This window comes from Neoarius graeffei, chromosome 10 (assembly GCF_027579695.1).
Source record: "Neoarius graeffei isolate fNeoGra1 chromosome 10, fNeoGra1.pri, whole genome shotgun sequence".
Classification (NCBI taxonomy): Eukaryota; Metazoa; Chordata; class Actinopteri; order Siluriformes; family Ariidae; genus Neoarius; species Neoarius graeffei.
Genome location: NC_083578.1, coordinates 50074734 through 50102321, shown reverse-complemented (window position 1 = coordinate 50102321; position 27588 = coordinate 50074734). Strand labels below are relative to the sequence as shown.

Genomic DNA, 27588 nt, shown 5'->3' with positions numbered 1-27588 from the left:
TAATTGAATGGTATAATTGAAAAATAGTTCTTCATCGGGATTGTCAAGCAGATTATAGAATGTTCGGTGAAATTCACCACGGGTTTCTCTCAGAAGGAAGTGTTCTCGGCTCCAAATTCTGTTCCTTTTTCTCTTCCTCTGTCTCAGTAAAAGCAGAATGAGGCAATCGTCGTCATCCGAAGAGTCCATATTATTGGTTACTCGGTCAAAGTAGAACAGACGCAACACGTGAACATCCAAGCATGAATTTTAATGGCCCAGGGTCCGGTTCTTCACGTGAACGTGTAGCGTGTAGCGTGCAGCATGCAGTGTGCAGCGTGAACCTTCTATGGCCCAGCAGCCTAATATCACTTGTAAAATATCTGAACACTTATACCGTCATTCTGTGCACACTGCATACTTTATATTTATTTAACTATTCCATACTTGACTTACCTGGTTTACTTTGCACTATGCACCTATTTTTGTTGTTGTTATTTGCTTGTTTTGTGTCTACGCTTTTTTATCTGTTTTGTACTATGAGAGCTAAGTGAACCGGAGTCAAATTCCTCGTGTGTGTCCACATACCTGCCAATTAAAGTGTCTCTGATTCTGATTCAAATGACAAATTAAGTTGCCTCGGGCGACCAGACCACCGCGAATTTCGAGCCCTGTACTGTAATGAAAATTATGTGAATGTGGTCTCTCTCTCCCTCCCGCTCTCTCAAATGAATAGAATTTTGACATTTCCACTTATTTTTTATCATCATGGTTGAGGTGCAGAGATGGATGCAAGTGCAGAAACATTTTATTTACACAGGGTAGTCAAAGCAACAAAAAACACCAAGCATGAAAACAGGAGAGTAGAAGTGAGGAACAAAATGAACATCGGCATGGAAAATAAAGACAAACGCAAGATACTAACAGAAGCCAGGGTTTAAATAAGATGAGTAATAAGTGAAAGTCAAAGCAGGTGTGAGTGGTTATGTAGGAACTGTAGTTCAAGGGGTCAGACTTGTATGCTTGAGCAATTAAGTGGATACAAAGGTCCCACTGTATAAGCAAAAATGTTATAAAGTCTTTGCTTGAACAAAAAATTGCTCAGAAACAGGAAGAGAACTCTCTCAGAGACATGGTGCAGCTCGACTTGTGACAAATTGCAAACTACAGTGGTGCTTGAAAGTTTGTGAACCCTTTAGAATTTTCTATATTTTTGCATAAATATGACCTAAAACATCATCAGATTTTCATACAAGTCCTAAAAGTAGATAAAGAGAACCCAGTTAAACAAATGAGACAAAAATATTATACTTGGTCATTTATTTATTGAGGAAAATTATCCAATATTACATATCTGTGAGTGGCAAAAGTACGTGGACCTCTAGGATTAGCAGTTAATTTGAAGGTGAAATTAGAGTCAGGTGTTTTCAATCAATGGGATGATAAGTAGGTGTGAGTGGACACCATTTTTTATTGAAAGAACAGGGATCTATCAAAGTCTGATCTTCACAACACGTTTGTGGAAGTGTATCATGGCACGAACAAAGGAGATTTCTGAGGACCTCAGAAAAAGCGTTGTTGATGCTCATCAGACTGGAAAAGGTTACAAAACCATCTCTAAAGAGTTTGGACTCCACCAATCCACAGTCAGACAGATTGTGTACAAATGGAGGAAATTCAAGACCATTGTTACCCTCCCCAGGAGTGGTCGACCAACAAAGATCACTCCAAGAGCAAGGCGTGTAATAGTTGGGGAGGTCACAAAGGACCCCAGGGTAACTTCTAAGCAACTGAAGGCCTCGCTCACATTGACTAATGTTAATGTTCATGAGTCCACCAACAGGAGAACACTGAACAATAATCGTGTGCATGGCAAGGTTGCAAGGAGAAAGCCACTGCTCTCCAAAAAGAGCATTGCTGCTCATCTGCAGTTTGCTAAAGATCATGTGGACAAGCCAGAAGGCTATAGGAAAAATGTTTTGTGGACGGATGAGACCAGAATAGAACTTTTTGGTTTAAATGAGAAGCGTTATGTTTGGAAAAAGGAAAACACTGCATTCCAGCATAAGAACCTTATTCCATCTGTGAAACATGGTGGTGGGAGTATCATGGTTTGGGTCTGTTTTGCTGCAACTGGGCCAGGATGGTTTGCCATCATTGATGGAACAATGAATTCTGAATTATACCAGCGAATTCTAAAGGAAAATGTCAGGACATCTGTCCATGAAATGAATCTCAAGAGAAGGTGGGTCATGTAACAAGACAACAACCCAAAGCACACAAGTTGTTCTACCAAAGAATGGTTAAAGAAGAATAAAGTTAATGTTTTGGAATGGCCAAGTCAAAGTCCTGGCCTTAATCCAATCAAAATGTTGTGGAAGGACCTGAAGTGAGCAGTTCATGTGAGGAAACCCACCAACATCCCAGAGTTGAAGCTGTTGTGTACAGAGGAATGGGCTAAAATTCCTCCAAGCTGGTGTGCAGGACTGATCAACAGTTACCGCAAACGTTTAGTTGCAGTTATTGCTGCACAAGGGGGTCACACCAGATACTGAAAGCAAAGGTTCACATATTTTTGCCACTCACAGATATATAATATTGGATCATTTTCCTCAATAAATAAATGACCAAGTATAATATTTTTGTCTCATTTGTTTAACTGGGTTCTCTTTATCTACTTTTAGGACTTGCGTGAAAATCTGATTTATGTTTTAGGTCATATTTATGCAAAAATATAGAAAATTCTAAAGGGTTCACAAACTTTCAAGCACTGTAGCTAATGTCTTGGCTTGGGCTTTTCACAACAATGGACTTGTCGCCTCGTGAATTATACATCATATCCGGTCTCCCATGGTTGGTGCTCCATAGCATTCTGTTAAACACAGTCAGGTGGGAATACTGAGTGGGAATGAAAATTTGTTATCTTTTCTGTGTTGTTTTTACCTCATACAATAACGGATTTTGTATGTGAAAGGGTATCCAGAGTCACAATTCTCTCCACACCGAAACTCAACAGTGTCCTGACTAATCTTATAACAGACTTGCGGTGATAAATCAATGAATTTGTTTACAGTCATTGAAAATATCTGAGAAGTTGATTTCTTTGGATTAAAGATTAAATCTTTATTTATGGATTAATCTTGGGAATGGTTTGATCTCTGAGCTTACTGCAGATTTAACTAGCTAATTTAACATGTCAAATCAAATCCACTATGAATAGCAGCATAATTATCTGAAAAATCTGATTATGAAATTACAAGCCAATGAAGACAATCATACAGTCTTCATTCATGTTCAGTTTAACATGTTCAGGGTGGTGGATCTGGACCTCATCACAGAAACACTGGACTTAACGGGGGAAAACACCTTGGATGGGACACCAGTCCACTGCAGATAACCACACACTCATTCACATCTACGAGTAAGTTAGGGTGGCAAATACACCTTCCTTCATGTGGAATGTGGAGAACCCTGTGTAAACCCATGTGGATATGGGGAGACCATACAAAATATGAAGCTTGACAGATGAATTTGGAGGAAAGATTTTAATCTCCGAAGAGAACCATTTGCAAAATTACTTTGGCCTAAAAATATTTAATTGAGCTTATATACAGTTCCAATCAAAAGCTTGGACACCTTCTAACTAGGGTGACCACCTGCTCATAAGCCCAAGGGGGGACAAGGGGTATGTTTTTGAGGGACAATGTGGGACGCCGCCCCCACTGCGCCGCGCCAGCCGCTGGAAGACTCACAGATAGTGGTTTACCCATTTCTAGCACATACTACCTTACATGGTATATCAATAATACCCTAATCTGCTGTTATTGGTGATGTATGGTCATGAACAGGCCACCAAATGTGTTTTTTTTTTAAATAAACATTCATAATATTTTGACCATTCAATGACTTGACAGACACACTTCCACTTATGATTTACTGAAGCTACTCAATTTTATTTATTTTCCATTACAATTTATTCACTTTAAATCAATCATAATATAATATTGAGTCTGAGGCTTTGCAGTGCATCAGTACAGCAGGAATAGTGACAAGTCTCCATTTAGTTTTCAGTGACAGGAATTGTAGTGGCTCAGCACCACAGAAACAGTAGAAAAAAAGTCTCTTAACTCACAACCACAGCTTTGTGCCACAATCTCCTGCCTGATATGATATTGCGTGTTGGACAGTGTGATACACACTCGTCACCTCTGCCACAGTCACTTTGTCAGCTAGAGAGTCGTTTTTAGGTCGGAGGAAAGCATCCATAGATTTAGACGTTTCTTTCTGTTGCACACGTTTCTTGTGAGTCTCCGCGAGCCTGTGTCGTTTTACATCGTATTCCCCGCCATGTCCGATTGAGAAAGATGTTTTGCAAAGGTCACAAAAAGCCCTCTCGGTATCCCCCTCAACCCCTTTCAGCCACAAATATTAATTTTCCCACTCTTTCCTGTACATACACCTTCTCTTTTTAACTGGAGGTGGCGGTGCCTCACCTGCCATCTCCCCGGTACCTTTCTTCATTTTTTAATATGAAAGCAATGCATGCGTTGCACCTGCGTCCCTCGTCACTGTCTGTGCACGTGAGTGCGGTGTCATGGCAACAACAAAAAGTTGACAACAACCAGTCAGTTGTGAGGGGTGTGTGGTTTTGTTCTACAGTCTATAGTGGCGACGGTGGTGTGCTGAAATGTCAAGTACTCATAATATTCGTTTGGCTGCCTGGGTGGCCCGGGGAGAGCGACAGCCCCCTCAGCAAGCATCGATTATGCGGGACACGTTCTGAATTTGCGGGACGCATAAATTTGGCTTCAAATGCTGTACGCGCACGCGCTATGCGGGACAGGTGGTCACCCTACTTCTAACTGAGTGGTTTTCTTTATTTTTATTCATTAAAATACACTTCAGGTCTGAAAGGACTGTTGTTTCTCTTTCTAAGTTGAGCCATTCTTGACAATGTGGAATAGGGCTATTTTTATTTACTGTATTTATTAGTAAACTATTTACTGTTCGTAAATAGTTCCAGCTTCATGAGGTAGTCACCTGGAATGCTTTTCAGTTAACAGGTGTGCCTTGTCAAATGTTAGTTAGTAACTAACATTTGACAAGGCACACCTGTTAACTGAAAAGCATTCCAGGTGACTACCTCATGAAGCTGGTTAAGATAATGCCAATAGTATGCAAAGCATCATTAAGGTACACGATGTCCATTTTGAAAAATCTAAAATATGAAACAGATTTTAAGAACTTTTTTGTTTACTACATACAACCCCAATTTCAAAAAAGTTGGGACACTATGAAAAACATAAATGAACACAGAATGTGAAGATTTGCAAATCATGGAAATGCTATATTTCATTAAAAATAGTACAAAAGACAACATATCAAATGTTGAAACAGAAAGTTTATTGTTTTTTGAAAAATATATGCTCATTTTGAATTTGAGGTCAGCAACACGTTTCAGAAAAGCTGGGACAGGGGCAACAAAAGACTGAAAAAGTTGTGTAATGCCAAAAAAAGAAACAAAAAAAACCAACAAAAAAACCCAATTTGGTTAATTGCCAAAAGGATGGTAAAATTATTGGGTATAAAAAGAGCATCTCAGAGAGGCTGAGTCTCTCAGATGTAAGGATGGGGAGGGGTTCACCACTCTGTGAAAGACTGCATGGGCAAACAGTGCAGCAATTTAAGAATAATGTTCCTCAATGTAAAATTGCAAAGAATTTGGGGATCACATCATCTATGGTATATTATTAAAAGATTCAAAGAATCTGGAGAAATCTCTGTATGCAAGAGACAGGACTGAAAACTGACATTGGCCCTCAGACAACGTTGCATTAAAAGCAGAAACGTGTTTATAGTGGAAATCACCATATGGCCTCAGGAACACTTCAGAAAACCACTGTCTGTGAACACAGCTCATTACTGCATCCACAAATGAAAGTTAAAACCATATATAAATAATATCCAGAAACACCACCACAAATCTTCTCTGGGCCCTTACAAAGGACTGAGGTGAAGTGGAAAATTGTCCCGAGGTCTGACGAATTAAAAGTAAAAATCATGGACACCACCTCCGCCAGGCTAAAGAGGAGAGGGACCATTCCAGGCTTGTAGTACTCAAGTCCAGGACTCAGACTTGAGTCCGACTCGTACCCTAATTTTAAGGACTCATGACTCGACTTGGACAAGAGCACTGATGGCTCGGACTCGTGCATTAACTTCATTCGGACTCATAAATTGGAGATGACGACTCAGATTTTTTCTTTATTTTTTTAACGTGCCATAATAATTTGGCATAATATATTTATATATACATTAATTTTTGTACTAATTTCGTGCAAGAGTGTCACACCTGCACACCTTGGCACGTGCACCAGATAGACTCTCGGGAGCACTCTGGACAGCACCATAAATGACTCGCACCTGCACGTTAGGACTTGGACTATCTCGGCCTCTAGAGGCCGGTATTATTTTTTGTTGTTGTCATGTTTGTTTTGACTGCTAGAGGCCGCTATTGTTTCTGTGTGTTGTGTTTTGTTTTTCCATGTGCCTTGTGCCCCGCCTAGTCCTCATTATTGCCACCTGTGTTCTATTTTAGTTTGTGTATAAATACTTCCTCAGTTTGGTTCCTAGTCACGGAGTCTTTGTGCTCTTATGTTATCACCTGACACCTCTGTTCTGTGTTCCTCGCCTATGTCTTTGTGGTTTTTGTACTTTGCTTTCTTTTGGACTTTTTTGGACTTTGTATTTACTATTTTTGGATCTTCTGAGGGTTTGAATTTTTGCCTCTTCTTTTCTGGTTTTTGGCTCTTTGTTTTGATTTTGAACTTTTGTTTTTTTTTCCCCGGTTATCTTCTGAGCGTTTGGATTATATTTTTGTTTTTGCCTTGGATTGTAAATATTGTAAATAAACTGTTTTTTTACTCTACTTTCGCCTCACTCCTCTGCACTTGAGTCATTCCTAGTGGCCTAGTGGGGGTTTGCTGGATCATTACACCAGCGACCTGGGTTCGATTCCCAGCAAAACCTTAACAGAAAGACTCCGTCATGACCAACTCAGCAGAGGTGTCTTCAACAGTCTACCCAGCTAACCTTCAGGGAATTATGGCTGCTTTAACATGCTTCGGAGCTACCATGGACACTCATGGACGAACACTTGCAAGCCAACGTGAGGCCCTTGCTCGCCATGAGGTACTGCTTCAGCAAATTGGGAAAACCCTGGCACAGCTGACTCCTCTGCCCGCATATCCTGCTCCTGCTCTACCATCTGCTCCCGCTCCAGTGCCTCCCGCCACGCTGCCTCCTTCACCTCGTGAACCCAGTCTTCCTGCACCACAGAGGTATGACGGCAAGCACGGTGAGTGCCGGGAGTTCCTTACCCAGTGCCAACTCACCTTTGAGCTCCAGCCTACCACCTACACTACGGATCGCTGCAAGATTGCCTTTGTGATAACCTTGTTAGCTGGTAAGGCACGAGCTTGAGCAATGGCCATCTGGCAGAGACAGGGACCCGAGTGCTCTGATTTCAAGCTGTTCACGGAGGAGATGCTTCGTGTCTTCAATCAGGCAGACATCAGTAAAGACGCAGCTCATGTCCATCTGGCAAGGAGGAAGCGTTGCAGACTACACCATCTCGTTCCGGACGCTCGCAGCAGTCAGTGGATGGAATGAGACTGCCCTGGTTTCAGCCTTCCACCATGGTGTGTCTGACCCCATCAAAGACGGCCTGGCCTCTATCGGATGCCCAAATGACCTCGAAACTCTGATTTCACATGCCATTCGTCTTGACAACAGGATTAGAGAACGCCACCAAGTCTTGAGCCTCCCCGGCTTCACTGCCTCAACATGGAGCCCATCTACCTCCTCCAGTGACTGTCCAGAGCCCATGCAATTGGGCCATACTCACCTCTCTGCATCTGAGAGGGAGCGCAAAAGGAGGGACAAGTGCTGCATCTACTGTGGCAAGCCTGGCCACTTCCGAGCATCATGTCCCGAGCTCTCGGGAAAAGGACCGCCCCGTCCAGCCGAGGGAGGGTTGTGATGGGGCCTACCCTCTCTCCTGAACTTCCTGGCCAAGGAGTCTACATCCCAGTCTCCATCTCCTGGGGTGAGTCCGTCCACTCTTGTCAGGCCTTGTTAGACTCTGGGGCGGCTGGAAACTTTATAGATGTCCACTTCGCCCGCAGAATCAATGTCCCTACTGCTCCTCTTGAAGTCCCACTGTCTGTGTCTGCCCTCGATGGCCAAGCTTTAGGTGATGGAAGAGTCACCCAAGTTACTTCTCCAGTCTTTCTCCAGTCCCAAGGTCACCAAGAAGAAATATCCCTGCACCTGATTCATTCACCAGAGTTCCCGGTGATTCTAGGCCTTCCTTGGCTTACCCGCCACAACCCTCGTATAGACTGGGTAACAAGCCAGATTGTGGAATGGGGTCCTGCATGCTATGCCTCTTGTCTGCTCTCTAGCTCTCCTGTGTCTCCTGCCGAGCCTCCTGATCTCACCGAGTTATCTCAAGTTCCCACAGAGTACTGGGATCTGAAAGAACTTTTTAGCAAGAGCAGAGCCGCCGTTCTTCCTCCGTACCGTGCCTACGACTGTGCCATCGACTTGCTCCCTGGGGCTACCCCTCCTCGTGGCAGACTGTTTTCCCTCTCTCAGCCAGAACGCAAGGCCATGGAGGAGTACATCAAGGAAGCTTTGGCCTCTGGGTTCATTCGACCCTCCACCTCACCCGCTGGTGCCGGCTTCTTCTTTGTCGGCAAGAAGGATGGGGGGCTCCGGCCGTGTATTGATTACGGGGCCTGAACAAGATCACTGTGCGCAACCGCTATCCCCTTCTGCTGATGTCCACAGCGTTCATTCTGCTCCAAGGTGCCACTGTCTTCACCAAGTTGGACTTACGGAATGCATACCACCTCATCCGCATCCGACAGGGAGATGAGTGGAAGCCTGCCTTTAACACCCCGTCTGGGCACTACGAGTACCAAGTTATGCCCTTCGGACTCACCAATGCGCCAGCAGTGTTTCAGGCCCTTATCAACGATGTCTTGAGGGATATGATCAATCAGTACATTTTCATCTACCTCGACGACATCCTAATATTTTCCAAGACCGTGCAGGAGCACCGCCACCATGTCCGCCAGGTTCTCAAGAGGCTGCTACAGAACAATCTGTTTGCCAAAGCCCAGAAATGTGAGTTCCATGTTCCCGAGGTCTCCTTCCTGGGTTTTACTGTACGGACGGGACAACTCCAAATGGACCCAGCCAAGACCCTGGCCGTCCGGGACTGGCCTACTCCCAAGTCCGTCAAAGAAGTTCAGCGGTTCTTAGGATTCGCTAACTTCTACCACAAGTTCGTCAGGAACTTCAGTTCCGTAGCAGCACCCATATCGGATCTCACCAAAAAGACTGGTGGATCTTATGTCTGGTCTCCTCAGGCGGAAAAGGCGTTTAGGGACCTCAAGCACCGCTTCTGCACGGCACCCATCCTGGTCCTCCCAGACACATCGCAACCATTCGTCGTCGAGGTGGACGCCTCGGACAGTGGTGTCGGCACGGTCCTCTCTCAGCGTTCGGAGGGAAAGCTGCACCGCAGCGCTTACTTCTCCCACCGCCTGAGCCCTGTGGAGTCCCGGTATGATGTGGGGGATCGGGAACTGCTCGCAGTCAAACTGGCCCTTGAGGAATGGAGGCACTGGTTGGAGGGAGCAGCACAACATCCATTCCTGGTTTGGACGGACCACAAGAACCTGGAGTACCTCCAGCAAGCCAAGAGACTGAATCCACGACAGGCTAGGTGGGCCTTGTTCTTTAGCTGATTTAATTTCACCCTATCGTACCACCCTGGCTCTAAGAACACCAAACCGGATGCGCTCTCCAGGCTATTCTCGCCCAACAACAGGGAGAGTGAAGTTGGGCCTATTATCCCTGTGTCTCGGATTGTGGCCTCTGTCCGCTGGGGTGTTGAGGAGGCCGTCTGACAAGCTCAACGCCAGGACCCCAGCCCTGGGACGGGGCCACCGGGCCTCCTGTACGTCCCCCGTCAAGCCCGGGCCAAGGTTCTTCAGTGGGGTCATTCATCCCCTCTCACTGCTCACCCGGGAGCCCAGAGGACCCTGGACTTCTTGAAAAGACGCTTCTGGTGGCCAAGCATGGAGAAGGAAGTGAGGTCATTTGTCTTGTCCTGTGAGGTGTGCACCAGGACCAAGAACCCACGACAGCGTCCCCAGGGCCTCCTGCATCCTCTGCCTATTCCCCAGCGTCCCTGGTCCCATGTGGCGGTCGACTTCATCACAGGTCTTCCCGACTCACAAGGTAACACTGTCATTTTGGTCATTGTCGACAGATTCTCCAAAGCCTGCCGCTTCATACCACTGTGCAAACTTCCTTCTGCTCTTGAAACAGCCAAAATTATTTTTACCCATGTCTTCTGAGTCTTTGGTCTCCCGCAGGACATCGTCTCAGACCGGGGGCCCCAGTTCTCCTCCCGAGTATGGCGGGGGTTCTGCAAACTCATCGGGGCCACTGCCAGCCTCTCTTCTGGGTTCCACCCCCAGTCCAACGGCCAGACCGAGAGGCTCAACCAGGACCTGGAAACCACCCTGCGAGGCCTGGCGATGGATAACCCGACATCTTGGAGCACCTGGCTGCCATGGGCAGAGTACGCCCACAACACCCTGCAGTCATCTGCCATCAGGTTGTCGCCGTTCCAGTGCCAGTTCGGGTTCCAGCCACCTCTGTTTCCAGAACAGGAGGAGGACGCTGGGGTGCCCTCGGTCAACCAGTACATGAGACGGTGTCGCAAGACCTGGAACAAGGTCAGGAGGACCCTCATCCAGACTTCCAGGGCCAACCAGACTCAGGCCAACCGCCATAGAAGGTCTGCCCACGTTTTCTGCCCTGGGCAGCGGGTTTGGCTGTCCGCCAAGGACCTCCCGCTGCGGGTGGAGAACTGCAGGCTTGCTCCTCGCTACATTGGCCCCTTCAAGGTTGTGCGCAGGGTGAACCCTGTCGCCTACCGGCTCCAGTTGCCCCGGACTCTAAGGATCAACCCCACATTCCATGTTTCCCTGTTGCGGCCCGTACTGTCGTCCACGTATGCCCCTGCCCCTAGGAACCCCCCGCCCCCCGCATCTTCCAGGGTCAGACTGTGTTCACCGTGCGCCGTCTGCTGGACTCCCGCCGGGTCGTGGTGGGCTTCAATATCTTGTGGACTGGGAGGGCTATGGCCCTGAGGAACGCTGTTGGGTCCCCGCCCGGGACATTTTAGATAAAGAACTTTGCCGGGACTTCCATTTGGCCCATCCTGAGTGTCCTGGGAACATCAGGAGACGCTCCTTGGGGGGGGGGGGGCGGGGGGGAGTCCTGTTAGGACTTGGACTATCTCGGCCTCTAGAGGCCGCTATTATTTTCTGTTGTTGTCATGTTTGTTTTGACTGCTAGAGGCCGCTATTGTTTCTGTGTGTTGTGTTTTGTTTTTCCATGTGCCTTTTGCCCCACCTAGTCCTCATTATTGCCACCTGTGTTCTATTTTAGTTTGTGTATAAATACTTCCTCAGTTTGGTCCCTAGTCACGGAGTCTTTGTGCTGTTATGTTATCACCTGACACCTCTGTTCCGTGTTCCTCGCCTATGTCTTTGTGGTTTTTGTACTTTGCTTTCTTTTGGACTTTATATTTACTATTTTTGGATCTTCTGAGCGTTTGAATTTTTGCCTCTTCTTTTCTGGTTTTTGGCTCTTTGTTTTGATTTTGAACTTTTGTTTTTTTCCCCGGTTATCTTCTGAGCGTTTGGATTATACTTTTGTTTTTGCCTTGGATTGTAAATATTGTAAATAAACCGTTTTTTTTACTCTACTTTCGCTTCACTCCTCTACACTTGAGTCATTCCCCTGGTGGCCTAGTGGGGGTTTGCTGGATCATTACACCAGCGACCTGGGTTCAATTCCCAGCAAAACCCTAACAGCACAGGATTAAGGCATTATAAATTAAGGCATGACTGTGAAAACACACGTTGTGTTGCTGACACATTACTAAGCCTTGTTTCTTGTCTTTGATTCTACGATAGCCTGTTTTATCCTTGCTTGACCTATTGCCTGTTTCACCGTTTTACGATTTTGCCTGCTGTTCTGGGGTAGGTTTCCCAATAACGTTGCCTTTTAGGGTGAAAGAGAGAGTTGAGAGACTCTCCAGTAACAAACGTTGTCTCTGTACGTTGTCTCAAACTCACTCATCAGAAGGAGTTTTAAAAGCAACATTATGAAGAGCTTCTTTGCAATGTGCCTCCCCGATAGAGGCATTAATAATTGCTGAATCCAGTTGAGGAGGTCACATGATGTTAATTTTTACCAAAAAACAATGAAATATAAAAAGTGTTAAAATATTGTGTTGTCATTATATAATGCAGTAATTACAAGTTTAAACTATTTTACATTTTTAAGCAGTATTTTTTTTATTCCAAGCATGTTTTTTAATTAAATGAATATACATTCACACGAAAGAATGAGCAAATAATAAACTAAATAACTAAGTAAATGTGTTCCCCATACCCACTCATTTCAAACATGTAGTCAGGATTATTTCAACTGTTATCCACAATGCCAAGTTGGCAATGTTTTCCCTTATATGTGCACGCGTGCGCAGAGAGAGAAAGGTTTTAATCTGTGTGTACCTAAGGAGGTTGAGTTGACCTCATATATATTATGAAAGATAAAACTTCATTAATCCCGAGGGAAATTCTTGTGCCAGAAGTCGTTCCAGAACAATACAGTATAAGTTAAAATACAACAATACAAGCTGGAGGGGAGGGGGGAAAAGTACGTAATAAGAACTCTGCAAGAAATAAGTGCCTAAAAACAGTGCCTAACACTACGTTCAGACTGCAACCAGAAACGACCCATATCTGATTTGTTGTGAAATCCGATTTTTTTGTTAGGCCGTTCACATTACCAATTATATGAGACTTGTATGCGATCTCCAATATGAACGGAAAACGACCCAAAAGTGTCCCGAATGCGCAAATTGACACGTAATAAGCACATCTACGTAATACGTAAAAAAAAAAAAAGCGCACTCTTCATGTTTAATGATTTTTTGTTTGTTTGTTTAATTATCTGGTTAGTGTTAAAGTGTGAGGTCTCGTGTGTGTTTTTGTTTCTGAACTGAAATGAAAACGTGTAGCCTGGTAACGAGGGTTGACTCCTAAATGTCTCTCTAATTTCTATATAAGTGCACTACATGTTACTAGGAAGTAATGGATTTTTAAACTCTATATAGTGCGCTCGAGCTTCAGTAGGCTGTCATTTGGGATACAGCCGCTGTATTACCAAACTCTTAATTCAGGCTTAATAATTTGCACATATTTATTTCGTCATATTAATAAACTTTTTCTACATTTTTATAAATATTTATTTAGATTGTTTATAGCCAGCTGAATTCTGCAACTTCTCTCAGCGCTGGCTCAAGGTGCATAAACACCAGTGCGGTTTGCTATGGAGATGAGGCGAGACCTGGCGATGTGGTTTTTGTGGCGGCAGCGGAACTCACACAATAATCTGATTAATGTGGGCAGCAGACTAATGAGACCGAAGGTGTCAAATTACTGGAAATTTCCAGAACAATCTTATAATCTTGTAATACAGGATGGTTTAAGTTATAAATCAGTTATAGAAACTGTTTTATTTAATCAGGCTAACAGATAAACATCCAGGTCCCTACCAAATCCACCATTAGCTTGATCAATTCTATAAAAGTCTATTTAAATTCTGAAAACTGTACAAATGTTGTTGTTTTCCACCAAAGAGACGGGATTAGCCAACGCAGAACAGTGACGTTTGTCTCTTGTTGATGACGTGTAGGTCGCATGAATGCGACCTGTCCGGTCAGACTGCAGTCACGTGAAAATAACGGATATGCATCGGATTTAGGACCACATATCCAAGCGGCCTGGGTCGCATGTGAAAAAATCGGATCTGTGTCGTTCAGATTGTCAATAACAAATCGGATACAGGTCGCATATGGGCAAAAAAATCGGATATGGGTCGTTTCAGGGTGCAGTCTGAACGTAGTCTAATAGAACAACAATAGGAATACTGTCAGTGACATAAGGGGAATAGAAAAAGCAAAAACAAGTGCCTCGATGGATAGCATTCTAACAGTAGAAATAAGCTAAGTTACGTAAGAAACTAACCTAATGGTGAAAGTAAATATTGCACATACGTTGGGGAATATAAGGTGGTCAATTCAGCTTTCTTAGGTACACACATCAAAACCTCTCTCGCGAGCACTCTCTCTCACACTCACACATACACAAACACACACACACACACACACTGTTAGAGGCGCAGAAATTTGTCTAATTTATGACACTAAATGAGATAATCACTTGCCTTATGGAGTTAAATTTTATTAAAATGCAGCTATATTAATGTGAAATTCCAATATCCATATGTGATTCCATAACATATTGAAAGATATTCATAATGTTTTTTGTATATTTATTTAATAATTAACTCAATGTACTTGCAATGTACAAGAAAAATAACTGAACACCGGCAACAGATTCAACACCAGTCTCCCCCGCTGACTGTAAGAGTCCCTTGAAAGTGCATGCGCAGTCTGTGTATTCGGCTGTGAGCGAGTCGCTCTTTGTTTTAAACGAGTGGTCTGGGTCTCTTGTAAATGCAGAGCAAACTAAAGGACTACTTTGGCTATGATGTTGTTCGGGAAAATCACATTAGCTTGACAATGGATCTTAGGAGGTAATTAAAGACACTCTTGGCCTTAAAGCATATACGCAGAACCATGGCCTCACTTTCGTTTATAAATGCCTTGAGACCTCAAGAATGGCACAGGAATAGCTTTAAGAGTTAACAATAACTCTAATATAGTAATTTTTACGATTAAAGTGATTCATATAGGTAGCGGTCTGACTGAAAGACCTTGATGTCCGTAACGTCACAGCAGGAGGTCCATCGGTCTCATCGCCATTTCTGCTATACTAAAACACAGAGCTGACTGCAACTCTGATCCTCCACTTTGAGCTAATTTATTGCCATGCCACGCAGATGTGCCAGCAACATGACAGAAGGTGGATTTACGTTGCATTCATGGCCCAAGAATGTTCAAACTGCAAAGATTTGGACGCATTTTGCGAGAAGTTCACAGGCACATTTGGCACCTATGAAGTGGTCTCTCCTCTGCTCTACACATTTTACTGAAGACTCATACGAGACCTTTGATCTGTTGAGGAGCGTTGGCTATAAACCCGTATTGAAAGAGGGTGCAGTACCAACAATTAAATAAAACCACAAGAAAAGGAAAGCATTTATTTAATTTATTTTTTTAAAAGGAAAGTAAGTTCAGTTGCACCAGTTCTCCCGGATTGTGAGCCGGGGATTGTTGGTAAAACCCAGGATGAGACATATCGCTCGGGCAGTGACCTCCCCGCGGTTGTTGCTAAAACCAGTGACGTTCCGTTTCGTCCCGGGCTTTAGTAATTGCCTGAGCCAAGCAGTAATGGCGGAGTACTCAGTATGGAGAAAATGGAGAATGAGTGGACCAGCCGTCTGATTTCTTCACTGGATATTGCTACCATCTCGCCCTTATGTGGAAGAAGCAAATGAACGGAGAACTGAACAAACAACTGAAAGTCAGATTGTTTCAAAACAATCGGCCACAAGATCAGCCTTCAAGAAGCGAGAACACAGACGGATAAGCTGCGATTCTCATTTAGATATAAAACAACAAAAACAACACGTTGTTTACCTGCATTTAGATTAATACATGTAATTTATATTGTGTGTTTAAGTTACCGGTAGAAGACTATTTAATTTGCTTCAGAATGTGATTATCTCAGTTCATCTGATTATTTAATTAGCCTTTTACGTTTTATCAGTGAAAATGCATGCATGCACACGTATGCTGCATAAGTTATAACACCTATCCTGTTTTAATGAGAGTCAACCCACAATCAATGAAGTCAAATAGTCTTAGTTGAGCAAGTTGGTAACGGTATTTCTTACTTTCACCATAAATTTTTATTTATATGACTTTGGTCTATAGCTGTAAAAGGCCTCAGCCTTAAAACCGGTTCCTGCTGTGATGTCACTCACTCAGGGCTGGCTGGCTCAGCGGGGCAGCTCGAATGCTAACTTTGCGGTCGATTTTAACTCTCAAAATTATATATTTTTAATTCCCATTTATGCAGCATACAAGAGTCAAGGGTGGAGATACTATCCACTCAGAAATTTATTTAAAAATAAAGGTTCTGTGTATCTACTTTAAGAGGCTTTCGGGAAACCCACCCCTGGATTGTTTACCTGTCTTCACTTGTATTAAATAAACACACCTTTTGCACTTACATCCATCTCCCAACCATCTCTGACAGAATACTTTGCACTCCCTGACAAAGGGAATGCACATTCACCTGTTCATGCATCATGTTCAGGAATAAACTAATGTAATGGCACTAAAACAGCCACTGTCAATTGGCGAGTTTGGAGTCTTGTTCTTGGACTTGACTCAGATCAATTGTGGACTCGACTCGAAATTTTTTTTTCATGACTTGAACTTGACTCAGACACTGGGGGCTCAAGACTGGACTCGGACTTGAGATTTAGTGACTCGACTACAACACTGGACCATCCGGCTTGTTATCAGTGCACAGTTCAAAAGCCAGCATCTGTGATGGTATGAGGGTGCATTAATGCACATGATATGGGTAGCTTGTACATCTGGGAAGACATCATTATGCTGAATGATATACACGTTTCAGAGCAATATGCTGCCATCCAGACAAAATGTTTTTCAGGGAAGGCCTTCCTTCTTTCAGCAAGACAATGCCAAACCACTTTCTGCACATATTAAAACTGCATGGCTTTGTAGTAAAAGAGTCCAGGTGCTAAACTGGCCTGCCTGCAGTCCAGACCTGTCTCTCATTTAAAACATTTGGCACCTTATGAAGCGCAAAATATGACAAAGGAGACCCCGAACTGTTGAGAAACTGAAATTGTATATCAGGCAAGAATGGGACAACATTTCTCTTTTAAAAATTACAGCGTGGGGGCGTCATGGCTCAGGTGGATAAGGCGCCATACCATGAATGCGGGCGACCCGGGTTCGATTCCGGCCCGAGGTCATTTCCCGATCCCTGCCCGTCTCTCTCTCTCCCGCTCATTTCCTGTCTCTACACTGTCCTATCCAATAAAGGTGCAAAAAGCCCAAAAAAATATCTTAAAAAAAAAATTACAGCGATTGGTCTCCTCAGTTCCCAACTGTTTACAGAGTGTTGTTAAAAGTAGATGTGATGGAACACAGCAGTAAACATGCCCCTGTACCAATTTTTTTTAAATGTGTTGCTGACATCAAATTCAAAATGAGCATGTTTAAAAAAAACAATAAAATTTCTCAGTTTCAACATTTGATATGTTGTCTTTGTACTGTTTTCAATGAAATACAGGGTTTCCATGATTTGCAAATTATGTTTTATACATTCTGTTTTTATTTACAGTTTACACAGCGTCCCAACTTTTTTTGGAATTGGAGTTGTAATTTCATGCATGTTGCATATGTCATAGTTTTGATGTCTTCAGTATTGTTCCACAATGTAGAAAAATAGTTCAAATACAGAAAAAACCTATGAATGAGTAGGTGCGTCCAAACTTTTGACTGGTACTGTCAAAAGACAAATAACCCACACCACACTGCATACAATAATTATGAATGCTTTTAAGAACTAGGCTTAGCATGTGTTTAATAATTAAAATATGATAATACTAAACAACAACAACAACAACTACTACTACTAATAATAATAATAATAATGTTTAATTTGTATGGTGTCCTTCTCAAATGTAGTCAACAGCAAATGAGCAATTTATATGCATTTAGGTTAAAGACAACTTGATGTAGGGTTGCCACCCGTCCCGTAAAATACGGAATCGTCCTTTATTTGGCAATTAAATCTTGTGTCCCGTATTGAACCGATACAGGACGCGATTTGTTCCGTATTTTCATAAATGTCCAATACACATGTCTGTCTCACACATATCAACACTAAATCTAACAATAATGAACAAAATAAAACAGGAAATACTACGTTGCGGGATCTACCCAGGACACAAACCCCTCCCCTCTGTGTCACGCTCTGTGCGTCTGTGCCTGGCTGCCTGCGTCACTGTGTGTGGCGCTGTCACGGTTGCCTAGAGACAGACAACACACACCGGCGCTGCTCAAAAAACCCGGGCCTTTTAAAAATGTCTGCTGCACCCGGGACTCCACCACGTCCTCAAAAGCGTAAACGCTTACAAAAATACAGACGTGAGTGGGAAGAGGCACATCCTTGGCTGGACAGCGTGAGTGGAGACGACTACAGAGCAAACTGTAAAGTCTGTCGGCGAGTGTTTTCAGTGGCGTACGGTGGGCTGTCTGACATTAGACAGCATTCGTCAGGAGAGCAACACTGCAGATATGTAAGAACACAGAAGACACAAGCGTCAGTGTCACAGTTCTTTATACCCCAATCATCTCCTGAGAGTGATACGGTATGGGACATTATGTTATGATTGTCGTTTGTTTGATTGATTGTTTGTTTGTTTGTTTGAATTAATGATCATTCATCCGTCCGACTGGATGTGTTAAAAAGGATGACAGAGTTGATCCACAAATCAAGCTCTCACTAAATCTCAGCACCTCACTCACTCACACACAGGACCCCTGTCTTCTACACTCACCCCGCCCCCTCGCTTTCTCATCCAACCACGTACTTGCCCGTACTATACACATTCACTGACAATCAGAAAACACACATTATTATTATTATTATTATTATTATTAGCACACAGCATTCACATTATAATAGTAACAAATAAATAAATAAATAAATAAATTTCCTAGATTAAAAATTGTATTTTATTAGTGTGGTTTACTTTAACTGTTTGGATGACATGACTTCATTTCAAGTCATAAGACAGACAGCAGACAAATACTGTTCAATTTAATTAAGAAATTGTCATCCCACCCCTCCCCTCTAGGTTACCGCAGCTGAGGTGACACAGGTGTACCACACCGTCAGGCACAACCTCAGCTACAATAGTGCTGACTGTGCACATAAACTGAATCAAAAGATTCTACCAGATTTAGATTATATTTTAAAAGTTCATTGTTGCCCACTTGTACATTATACATTTTTACAACATTGGCAATAAAGCATTTCAAGCTTTAAGTATGAGTACTTGCTTTCTTGATCACCCCTTTACTAAAAACACCTACAAAATAAAACATACCACTGCTGCGGGCATCCCACCCCATGGGAGTCGTGCCCGTGGTGGTCATGGCCCCAAGGAGCTGTGGTGGGCGTCCCTTATTTTCATTTCTGAATGGTAGCAACCCTAACTTGATGCATGTAAGCAACAAGAGTGAAACTCTAAAACACAAACTCCCCAGGCAAAAGAAGCAGACATAGAAACAGACAGGTGAATCAATTAGAAAAAGCAAATATCTTTCACAGTTGCTTAGTCTGTAGTGAAAAGGGGTTTGTAAAAGAAGGATGAGCTTGACAGGTTTTATGCCTTCACCAGTCAAGTATGTAATATATACAAAGTGTAATGACGTCTCAGGACACAGGAACAGAAGCATGGTCTTAAAGCAGATCTTATGTGGAAAACTAATTAGGCTTAGCCGGATTATTGCTTATCTCACTACTGAAGGACGTGTTCTTCAGGTAGCAGCTCAAATTTTCTTTTTTTTTTGTTTGTTTTTTTGAGTACTGATTCATATCCATTTTGCTTCTGCAGATGATCATTGTCTGGACCAACACAAGAAATCTTTGCTTATAATTGTGTGGTAAATTGCATTCAGTGTGGGAAAATTTGGCCAGCATGACTCTTGATGACTTAATATGGAAGCATCACAGAAACAGACTAAAAGATATTAGGCCAAATGGAGTTTAAATCTAGGGGGCTTGTCAATCTATGTAATCATCTGACACAATTGTCGCTGAATCTATAGCGCTGGGCTTGTTACACCTACAGTATCTCCCATACCATTCTGTGTGTTTTTCTTATGACCTCTGATGGTGCTTTTGCACTCTGTTTAAAAACAAAAAAAAAAAAATTTTTGTTAACCATAAGACAATAAGGATGGCAAAAATAAACCTTATAGTGATTTTTTTTTTAATCTTTGAAAGATGGGGCTTAGACCTGCTAGCCCACTCGTATGAGCCATATGCCTGTATGGGAACACATTGCAAGCACTTGCTAACCACAGAATTTGTACTATTCATCACACGTACACTTAAGCCAGGGAAATTCCTCTCTGCATTTAACCCATCTGAATCAGTGAACACACACATGCACACACACGCACGTGAGCAATGAGCACACACACATACCCAGAGCAGTGGGCAGCTATGCTACAGCAGCCGGGGATTAGGTGCCTCGCTCAATGGGCACCTCAGCTGAAGGCTGCCCCATGTTAACCTAACCGCATGTCTTTGAACTGTGGGGGAAAATGGAGCACCCAGAGGAAACCCACGCACACACGGGGAGAACATGCAAACTTCACACAGAAAGGCCCCCATCAGCCGCTGGGCTTGAACCCAGAACCTTCTTGCTCTGAGGCGACAGTGCTAACCACTACACCACCATAAAATCAATAAAATCAATTAGAGGCATAAAACATTTCCTAATGGTTGTTTGTCTCTGTGTTAGCCCTGCGATAACCTGGCGACTTGTCCAGGGTGTACCCTACCTCTCGGCCATAGTCAGCTGGGATAGGCTCCAGCTTGCCTGTGACCCTGTAGAACAGGATAAGCGGCTACAGATAATGGATGGATGGATGGATGGATGGATGGAAAACACTTCCTGACTCAGAGTACATGTCAGTACTTGAGTTTAGATGTCTTAAATATATCATAAAGATATTCAAATATGTGGTGTTTCTTAACTTTCAACAATTACTGACCACATCAGTCTTTTCAAGATACAAATTATGATTATATTCCACACAAGCAAACATAGATTATTATGTATTTGAAGTCTTACTATACTTAAACTATGCTTGGGCTTGTTCTAAGCATTCCTTCTCCAGTCACAGTGTGAAATGCTAATTTACTTACATATATAATAATACTCTCGGCCCGGCCGGAACTCAAAACCCAGGGAGAAGGGTGTGAAGAGCTGGAACTTCTCAGAGAACTTGAGTGGCCCATTAGGCGAGTGTGGTCTGTTGCACTCCCAACGTTTAAAGCCCTTGGCTGTGTCATCACAAGTGCTGTAGCCATCATAGTTCACCATATAGAGAACATAGCGCTCAGTCCTCTCCTCAGGCACTGAGTCCTCATAGTGTGGGCAGTAGACATCCAGGTAGTCGTTTATGCATACGTCGATGTGGTAGTCTCCACGGTGAAACCTACATAATAGAGAGAAATGAGAAGAAGCTGTTGAATGTGACCTCCACTATTTTCAGAGGAGTGCTTTGTGACTGTTGTTCAGCAAGAGAATGCCAAGATACTCCATACAAGCAAAAGGTTTTGTATGAGTGTGCTTTTCTTTATCTCTTTGAGAGTGGCTATGAGGAACCTGAGAGACATAAATGTTATCTCATCTCATTATCTCTAGCCGCTTTATCCTTCTACAGGGTCGCAGGCAAGCTGGAGCCTATCCCAGCTGACTACGGGCGAAAGGCGGGGTACACCCTGGACAAGTCGCCAGGTCATCACAGGGCTGACACATAGACACAGACAACCATTCACACTCACATTCACACCTACGGTCAATTTAGAGTCACCAGTTAACCTAACCTGCATGTCTTTGGACTGTGGGGGAAACCGGAGCACCCGGAGGAAACCCACGTGGACACGGGGAGAACATGCAAACTCCACACAGAAAGGCCCTCGCCGGCCCCGGGGCTCGAACCCAGGACCTTCTTGCTGTGAGGCGACAGCGCTAACCACTACACCACCGTGCCGCCCACATAAATGTTATATGGTTCTATATTTTATGGCTTTGAAATATAGCCTCTGAAATTATTTCTGATCTCCAAAGTTAACATAAACTTCTAATAAATAGGGTGCTGGATCTATAAAGCTCTTCACGCAAGCTATGCAAAAGAATTCCAGATGTTGATGGATTGAAAGTCTCTCAGATGGGGGGGAACCCTCAAGCTTTAGTATGTACAGAGAAGAAACCAAGCAGTGAATCTGGGATGATGATGTTATTTTATTTACATTATCTCATTCAAATTAAAAAGCATTGATGCAACATGTCGACTCATTAACAATATCAAAGCTACAAGAGGATTCTAAGGTGATAACTGAATTTTTTGGGCGTTACAATAACTTTTCTAGAGACACACACAGCTGATTTGAGGTTTTCCCCAATCTTTTTGGTCCCTTTTTAACATTGACCTCAAAACATCTGCTACTAGCTGGACACTTTTTAAGCAGGAAACAGCAGGTGAAAGCATGAGATGAGGATCAGCTTTGTCTTGTTAGATTGATTGCCTGACAGAATCTTGCTGGAACTTCTAACTGAAAACTTGCACTTGTGTATATGACTCAGTGGTGCATGTAACTTTCTCAGTCGGTTCTGCTTCACATCAAACATGGGAAAGATAGAAGAAAAAAAAAGGTCTTTGTATTTGGAGAAGAAACTGGTAGCTATATGATCTTTCTAAGGGCTATTCACATTCCACTAGAATACCCAAGGGCAATGACCAAAATAAGCAATAAGACGGAAATGGCTGATAATAATAAAGACACTGTTAGAAAGAACTGATTTGGAGACAGGGCAGAAGGACAGGATATACAACAGCTGCTTCCATGTAAAAAGGCACATCTCATTTACAGTTGTGGTCAGAAGTTTACATACAGTGACATGAATGTTATCTTGGATATGAATGCCATGGCAATATTTGGGCTTTCAGTAATTTCTTTGAACTGTTCTTTTTCTATGGCAGAATGATTGTACAGTATACATCATTAATTAAAAAAAACATACTAGAATTTGGTGCACAAGTTTTAATTTCTTTGGATTTTCTGAAATCAAACAGGGTCAAAAATTTACATAAGCTCACTTATATTATTAAGTCAGAGGTGCTGAAACTTCCAAAATGTCTTTTAGCTTGCCAAGGCTGTCTCTTAACTTCTTGTGAGTGATCATGATTGACTACAGCTGGTAGCTTTGCTGTGCCTTCATTTAAAGGGTTTGTTTACAGCACTCATTGGATTGACCAACACACAATACAATGGGAAAGTCCAAGGAACTCAGTGCAGATCTGAGAAAGAGGATCGCAGATCTACACAACTCCGGAATATCTCTTGGAGCCATTTCTAAATAACTGCAACTTCTATGATCAGTTCAAACAATTGTATGCAAGTTATTGTGAGGTGTAGTTACTTTGCCAAGCCACTTTGCTTCAAGAAAACCCAAACTGTCACCCTCAGCTGAAAGGAAATTGGTTTGGATGATCAGGAACAACCTGGGAACCACCATGGCACAGCCCTGCCATGAACTGGCAGCTGATGGATCACTGTCTACAGTTCAGATCACCATGGACTAAGAGGCTGCTATCCAAGAAATAACCCCCTGCTCCAAAATTGACACCTTCAAGCTTAACTAAAGTTTGAAGCTGACCACATGGACAAAGAAAAAAGCCTTCTGGAAGATGGTCAGATGTATGGTCAGAAGAGAAAAAGACTGAGTTGTTTGGCCACAATGACCACCATGTACAGAGGGACACTACCAACTGGTGGTGGTGGTAGGATCATCATGCTCTGGGGCTGTTTTGCTGCCAGTGGAACTGGTTCATTGCACAAAGTGGATGAAATAATGAAGGAGGACTACCTCAGAATCCTTCAGCATAAACCATCAGAAACTTGAACACGACTTGGGACTTACAACAGGACAATGAACCCAAACACGCATCGGAGCTGGTTGTGGAGGATAAAGCAGGCTAACGTTAAGCTTAAAACAAATCCTGACTTCAACCCTATTGAAAATATATGGACCGTGCTTATAAGTCGAGTCCATGCCAAGAAAAAATAAATAAATTGAACTCTACCAATTCTACCATGAAGAGTCATGAAATATCCAACCAGAATTCTGCCAGAAGCTTGTTCATGGTAAACAAAAATGTTTGGTCGAGGTGAAGCTTGTGAAGAGACATTTTTTTTCCCAAATATTAGGTGTGCTGTATGTATATTTTTGACCCTGTATGTATAATTTTGACCCTGTGTTGATTTCAGAAAACCCAAAGAAAATTAAAACTTGTGCACCAAATTCTAGTGTTTTTTTTAAATTAAAGACGTATGCTGTACATTCTGCCACAGAAAAAGAACAGTTCAAAGAAATTACTGAAAGCCCAAATATTGCCATGACATTCATATCTAAGATGACATTCATGTCACTGTATGTAAACTTCTGACCACAACTGTATTACAGTCATGAAGACAGACCTTGTGCATGTATGTACAGTGTATTGCACCACATACAGAAATGTCATTTGAAACATAAAATGCAGAGTGACATTGAATGTTTAAAACTCGACATGGTCCTCTCACCACAGCAGCCAGGTAACATGTTTAACTGAGAAGGTTAAGGTGAAGGAAAAATGGCTGCAGTAAACCCAGTGAGTTCATCACTTGATTTGATGTCAGCACTATGAATGACATCATGGATTTGCTGCCAGTCACTTTGAAGTGAGGATTTCTCCTACAATGCAAACGCATCTTGGATAATAAACAGGGACAGAGAAACTCTAGCACTCAACCCTCAGTGCATCTCTAATAACCAGTAAAAGAAGTCACAACATGTTGTAATAAACGTGATGGAATGAATGTGTCTACAGTGTCTGCTGTTACTATCTGAACTTGCTATTTCCAAGTAATCACAAAGACACCAACATGACTGCATTTGAAGAGAAATGTCTATTCTATGCCTTGGTAATAAAGCACAGTGACAAGGGCTCTTAATTTTCTGTATTAGGCAGAAAAATAAAAAGTCAGACACTCATTTACTTTCATGCTTAGACATGCAAGCTTTTACTTTTCACTGCTTTTCCCTTGCGTTGAACTTTGAGAGTGACATATCCAATTACAAAAATGTCTATTCTGCTATCAGAGAAGGGACATTAAAAAACAGATTTCCTGTGTAGCTGTAGTAGTTTCTTTTTAAATAAATTAGAAATACATTGGTCATGTCTGTTTCATTATTTGTTTAGCTTTTATTTGCAATTAATATCTTGTATGCTAATGAAGAATTCGCACACTGAGATACAGAGCTTTCAGCAGTCATGGCCTTCTGTAACATTCACTGAATACCAGTAGCAGTCTGGCTTTCATCAAGAAATGAGACATGGCATGTCTTATTAAGATTATGCTTAATCAGACTTTTATATTCAGAAATATCAACTGAGGCTATAAATCAGTTAAAGCTGCTTTGACAGATTGGCAGTACAGTTACTGCTACTACTGAATGCAAGTTTGTTTGTTGCTTTTCTTATTTTTAAAAACAAGCTTCCACCAGCTGCAAGAAAGGTTCTTGACAATTTGTAATAAGAAGGGTGTAATTAAAAACTAAGAAAGCATAGAAGGCTAATTGTCAAATGATGCTATTAACATGTCTTTGTTATGCAACAGCTGTTTGGGGCAAAGCTTTAAGTCAAAACACTGCATACTCTGTAATCAGAGAGAGGCTTGCCCAAGTTTAGAACATTTATTGCGAGCTTGTTATAACCACCAAAGAGCTGAAGATACAGGGAACCTGTTATTTTCATTTCTGCCAACATCCCTTTTCTCTCTCTGCCTATTTTTCTCTCTCCCACTGTCTCTTTCACAGCACTGTGGGTCTGTTGGTTTGGTGAGAGGGATGGCCAACCACACTGGGACTTGACTGACCCATTTCCATTACAATTACACAGTCCAGTGAGATTGTTGCTCTCTCTAAATGAAGTCCCATCAGCCACCAAAATGATACTTGGCCCTAGCCAGCCTATAGGAACGAGTGTGAGAAGCAGAATATGAAAGGAAAGAGTAAAGCAGAGAAGAGGAGAAAGATTCTTTATGATGAAAGATAGAGGTGTGATTGCTTATAATCCGTTATCCTGATACAATGGACTCCCTTCTACAAAATGTGAAGGAAACACCTGCACAGAAATGCTGGTCATATTAAGACGTTTGTCTCTTTCATCCTACGTTCAAACCAAACACAAGTGTTCAAAAAATGCTCTACCAACAATGCCAATAAGTTTGTGGATGCTCTGTAACAAAGGTGAAGTAGGTGGCTTCAAGTTTATTTGAAGGGGTTGCAAAGCAAAGAGATATTTCAACTGGTATATTTGTACCAACTGACCACAAGTAGGGTATAAGTTAACCTCATGAAATCTTTTCAGTGTGAAGGTAAGAAATCAGTCAGTGAAGGGAAAATGATGAACAGTCGTGACTACATGTTTGGTAAGAAAATAAACTAATGACAGAAACTAATTAAAAGCCATTTTTGTTGTGTGACTTTTGTGTTGATGTTAAGTGCCAAGTCAAATTTCAACATGCAGTTTATGCGCCTTTTTTTTTTTAAACACAAACAGGGACACGTCATAAAAAAATTAGGTTACCCACGACCACAATTATTAATTTAACCTTCATCATACTTAGGAACAGTTTGAGCCAAACTTTAGATGACTGTGTTCTCTAGTATTCTTCAGTGGAACACTTCTAAATATCAACTTGTCGCCGCTGAACAGCGTTATAGCTCAGTACCATAAAGTTGCTTGGACTTCAACTTTATTCTGACACCCCATCACCCAAGAAACATCAACAATGGTCTTGTTGACAAGAGATGCTGGCTCACATAGAAAATGCATGACTTCTGGTCATGTTGACACTCTTGCTGCATTTTATGTGAGGGTAGGGTTAGTTTTTCAAGTATTTGCAACATATGTGTAAAAAGCACTAAAATATTCTGTAACTACTTGTAATACAAGTTACAACATAACCATTTTTATACAAGTGAGCTGTACAACTTCTTACCAGAGCAGCCTGATTGGATTTAGACCAGGTGACTGTGCAGGTTATTACAACATTTCTCCTCTTCTTATACAGCTTGTATGGTGTCTTGCAAAAGTATTCATCCCCCTTGGTGTTTGTCCTGTTTTGCTGCATTACAAGCTGGAATTAAAATGGATTTTTGGATGGTTAGCACCATTTGATTTACATAACATGCCTACCACTTTAAAGGTGAAAATTGTTTTATTGTGACACAAACAATAAGATGAAAAAACAGAAATCTGGACTGTGCATAGGTATTCACCCCCTGTGGCAGCGGGGGCGTGGCCAAGCGTCAGTCTGTGAATGGAAGGCAGAGTCAGGGAAGGTAAGTGCACCTGATCATTGCACCTGATGGGAATTAATTCCCCGTTCGAATTATTATACGGGCGTAAGCCACGTGGCATTCTGGATGTGCTACGGGAAAATTGGGAGGAGGGACCTTCAACCAGTAAAAACGAAATTCAATACGTTATCGACCTGCACGCCAAACTTCACACCCTCACGCACCTAACCCAGAAGAATTTGCGGAAGGCCCAAGAACATCAAGTCCATCTGTACGACAGGGGCACGC

The 27588-nt window shown here is 42.5% G+C and overlaps 1 protein-coding gene across 2 annotated transcripts in view; it reads right to left on the bottom strand.

Moving 5' to 3' along the window:
• The window catches only part of efna5b (ephrin-A5b), a 302082-nt gene that overhangs the window by 70588 nt on the left and 203906 nt on the right, over window positions 1-27588 (bottom strand). For both annotated transcript variants that reach the window (XM_060931859.1, XM_060931860.1), the window contains one exon: window positions 21093-21385. In XM_060931859.1, coding sequence (XP_060787842.1) covers window positions 21093-21385 — 293 coding nt within the window. The remainder of the gene's footprint in view (window positions 1-21092; window positions 21386-27588) is intronic.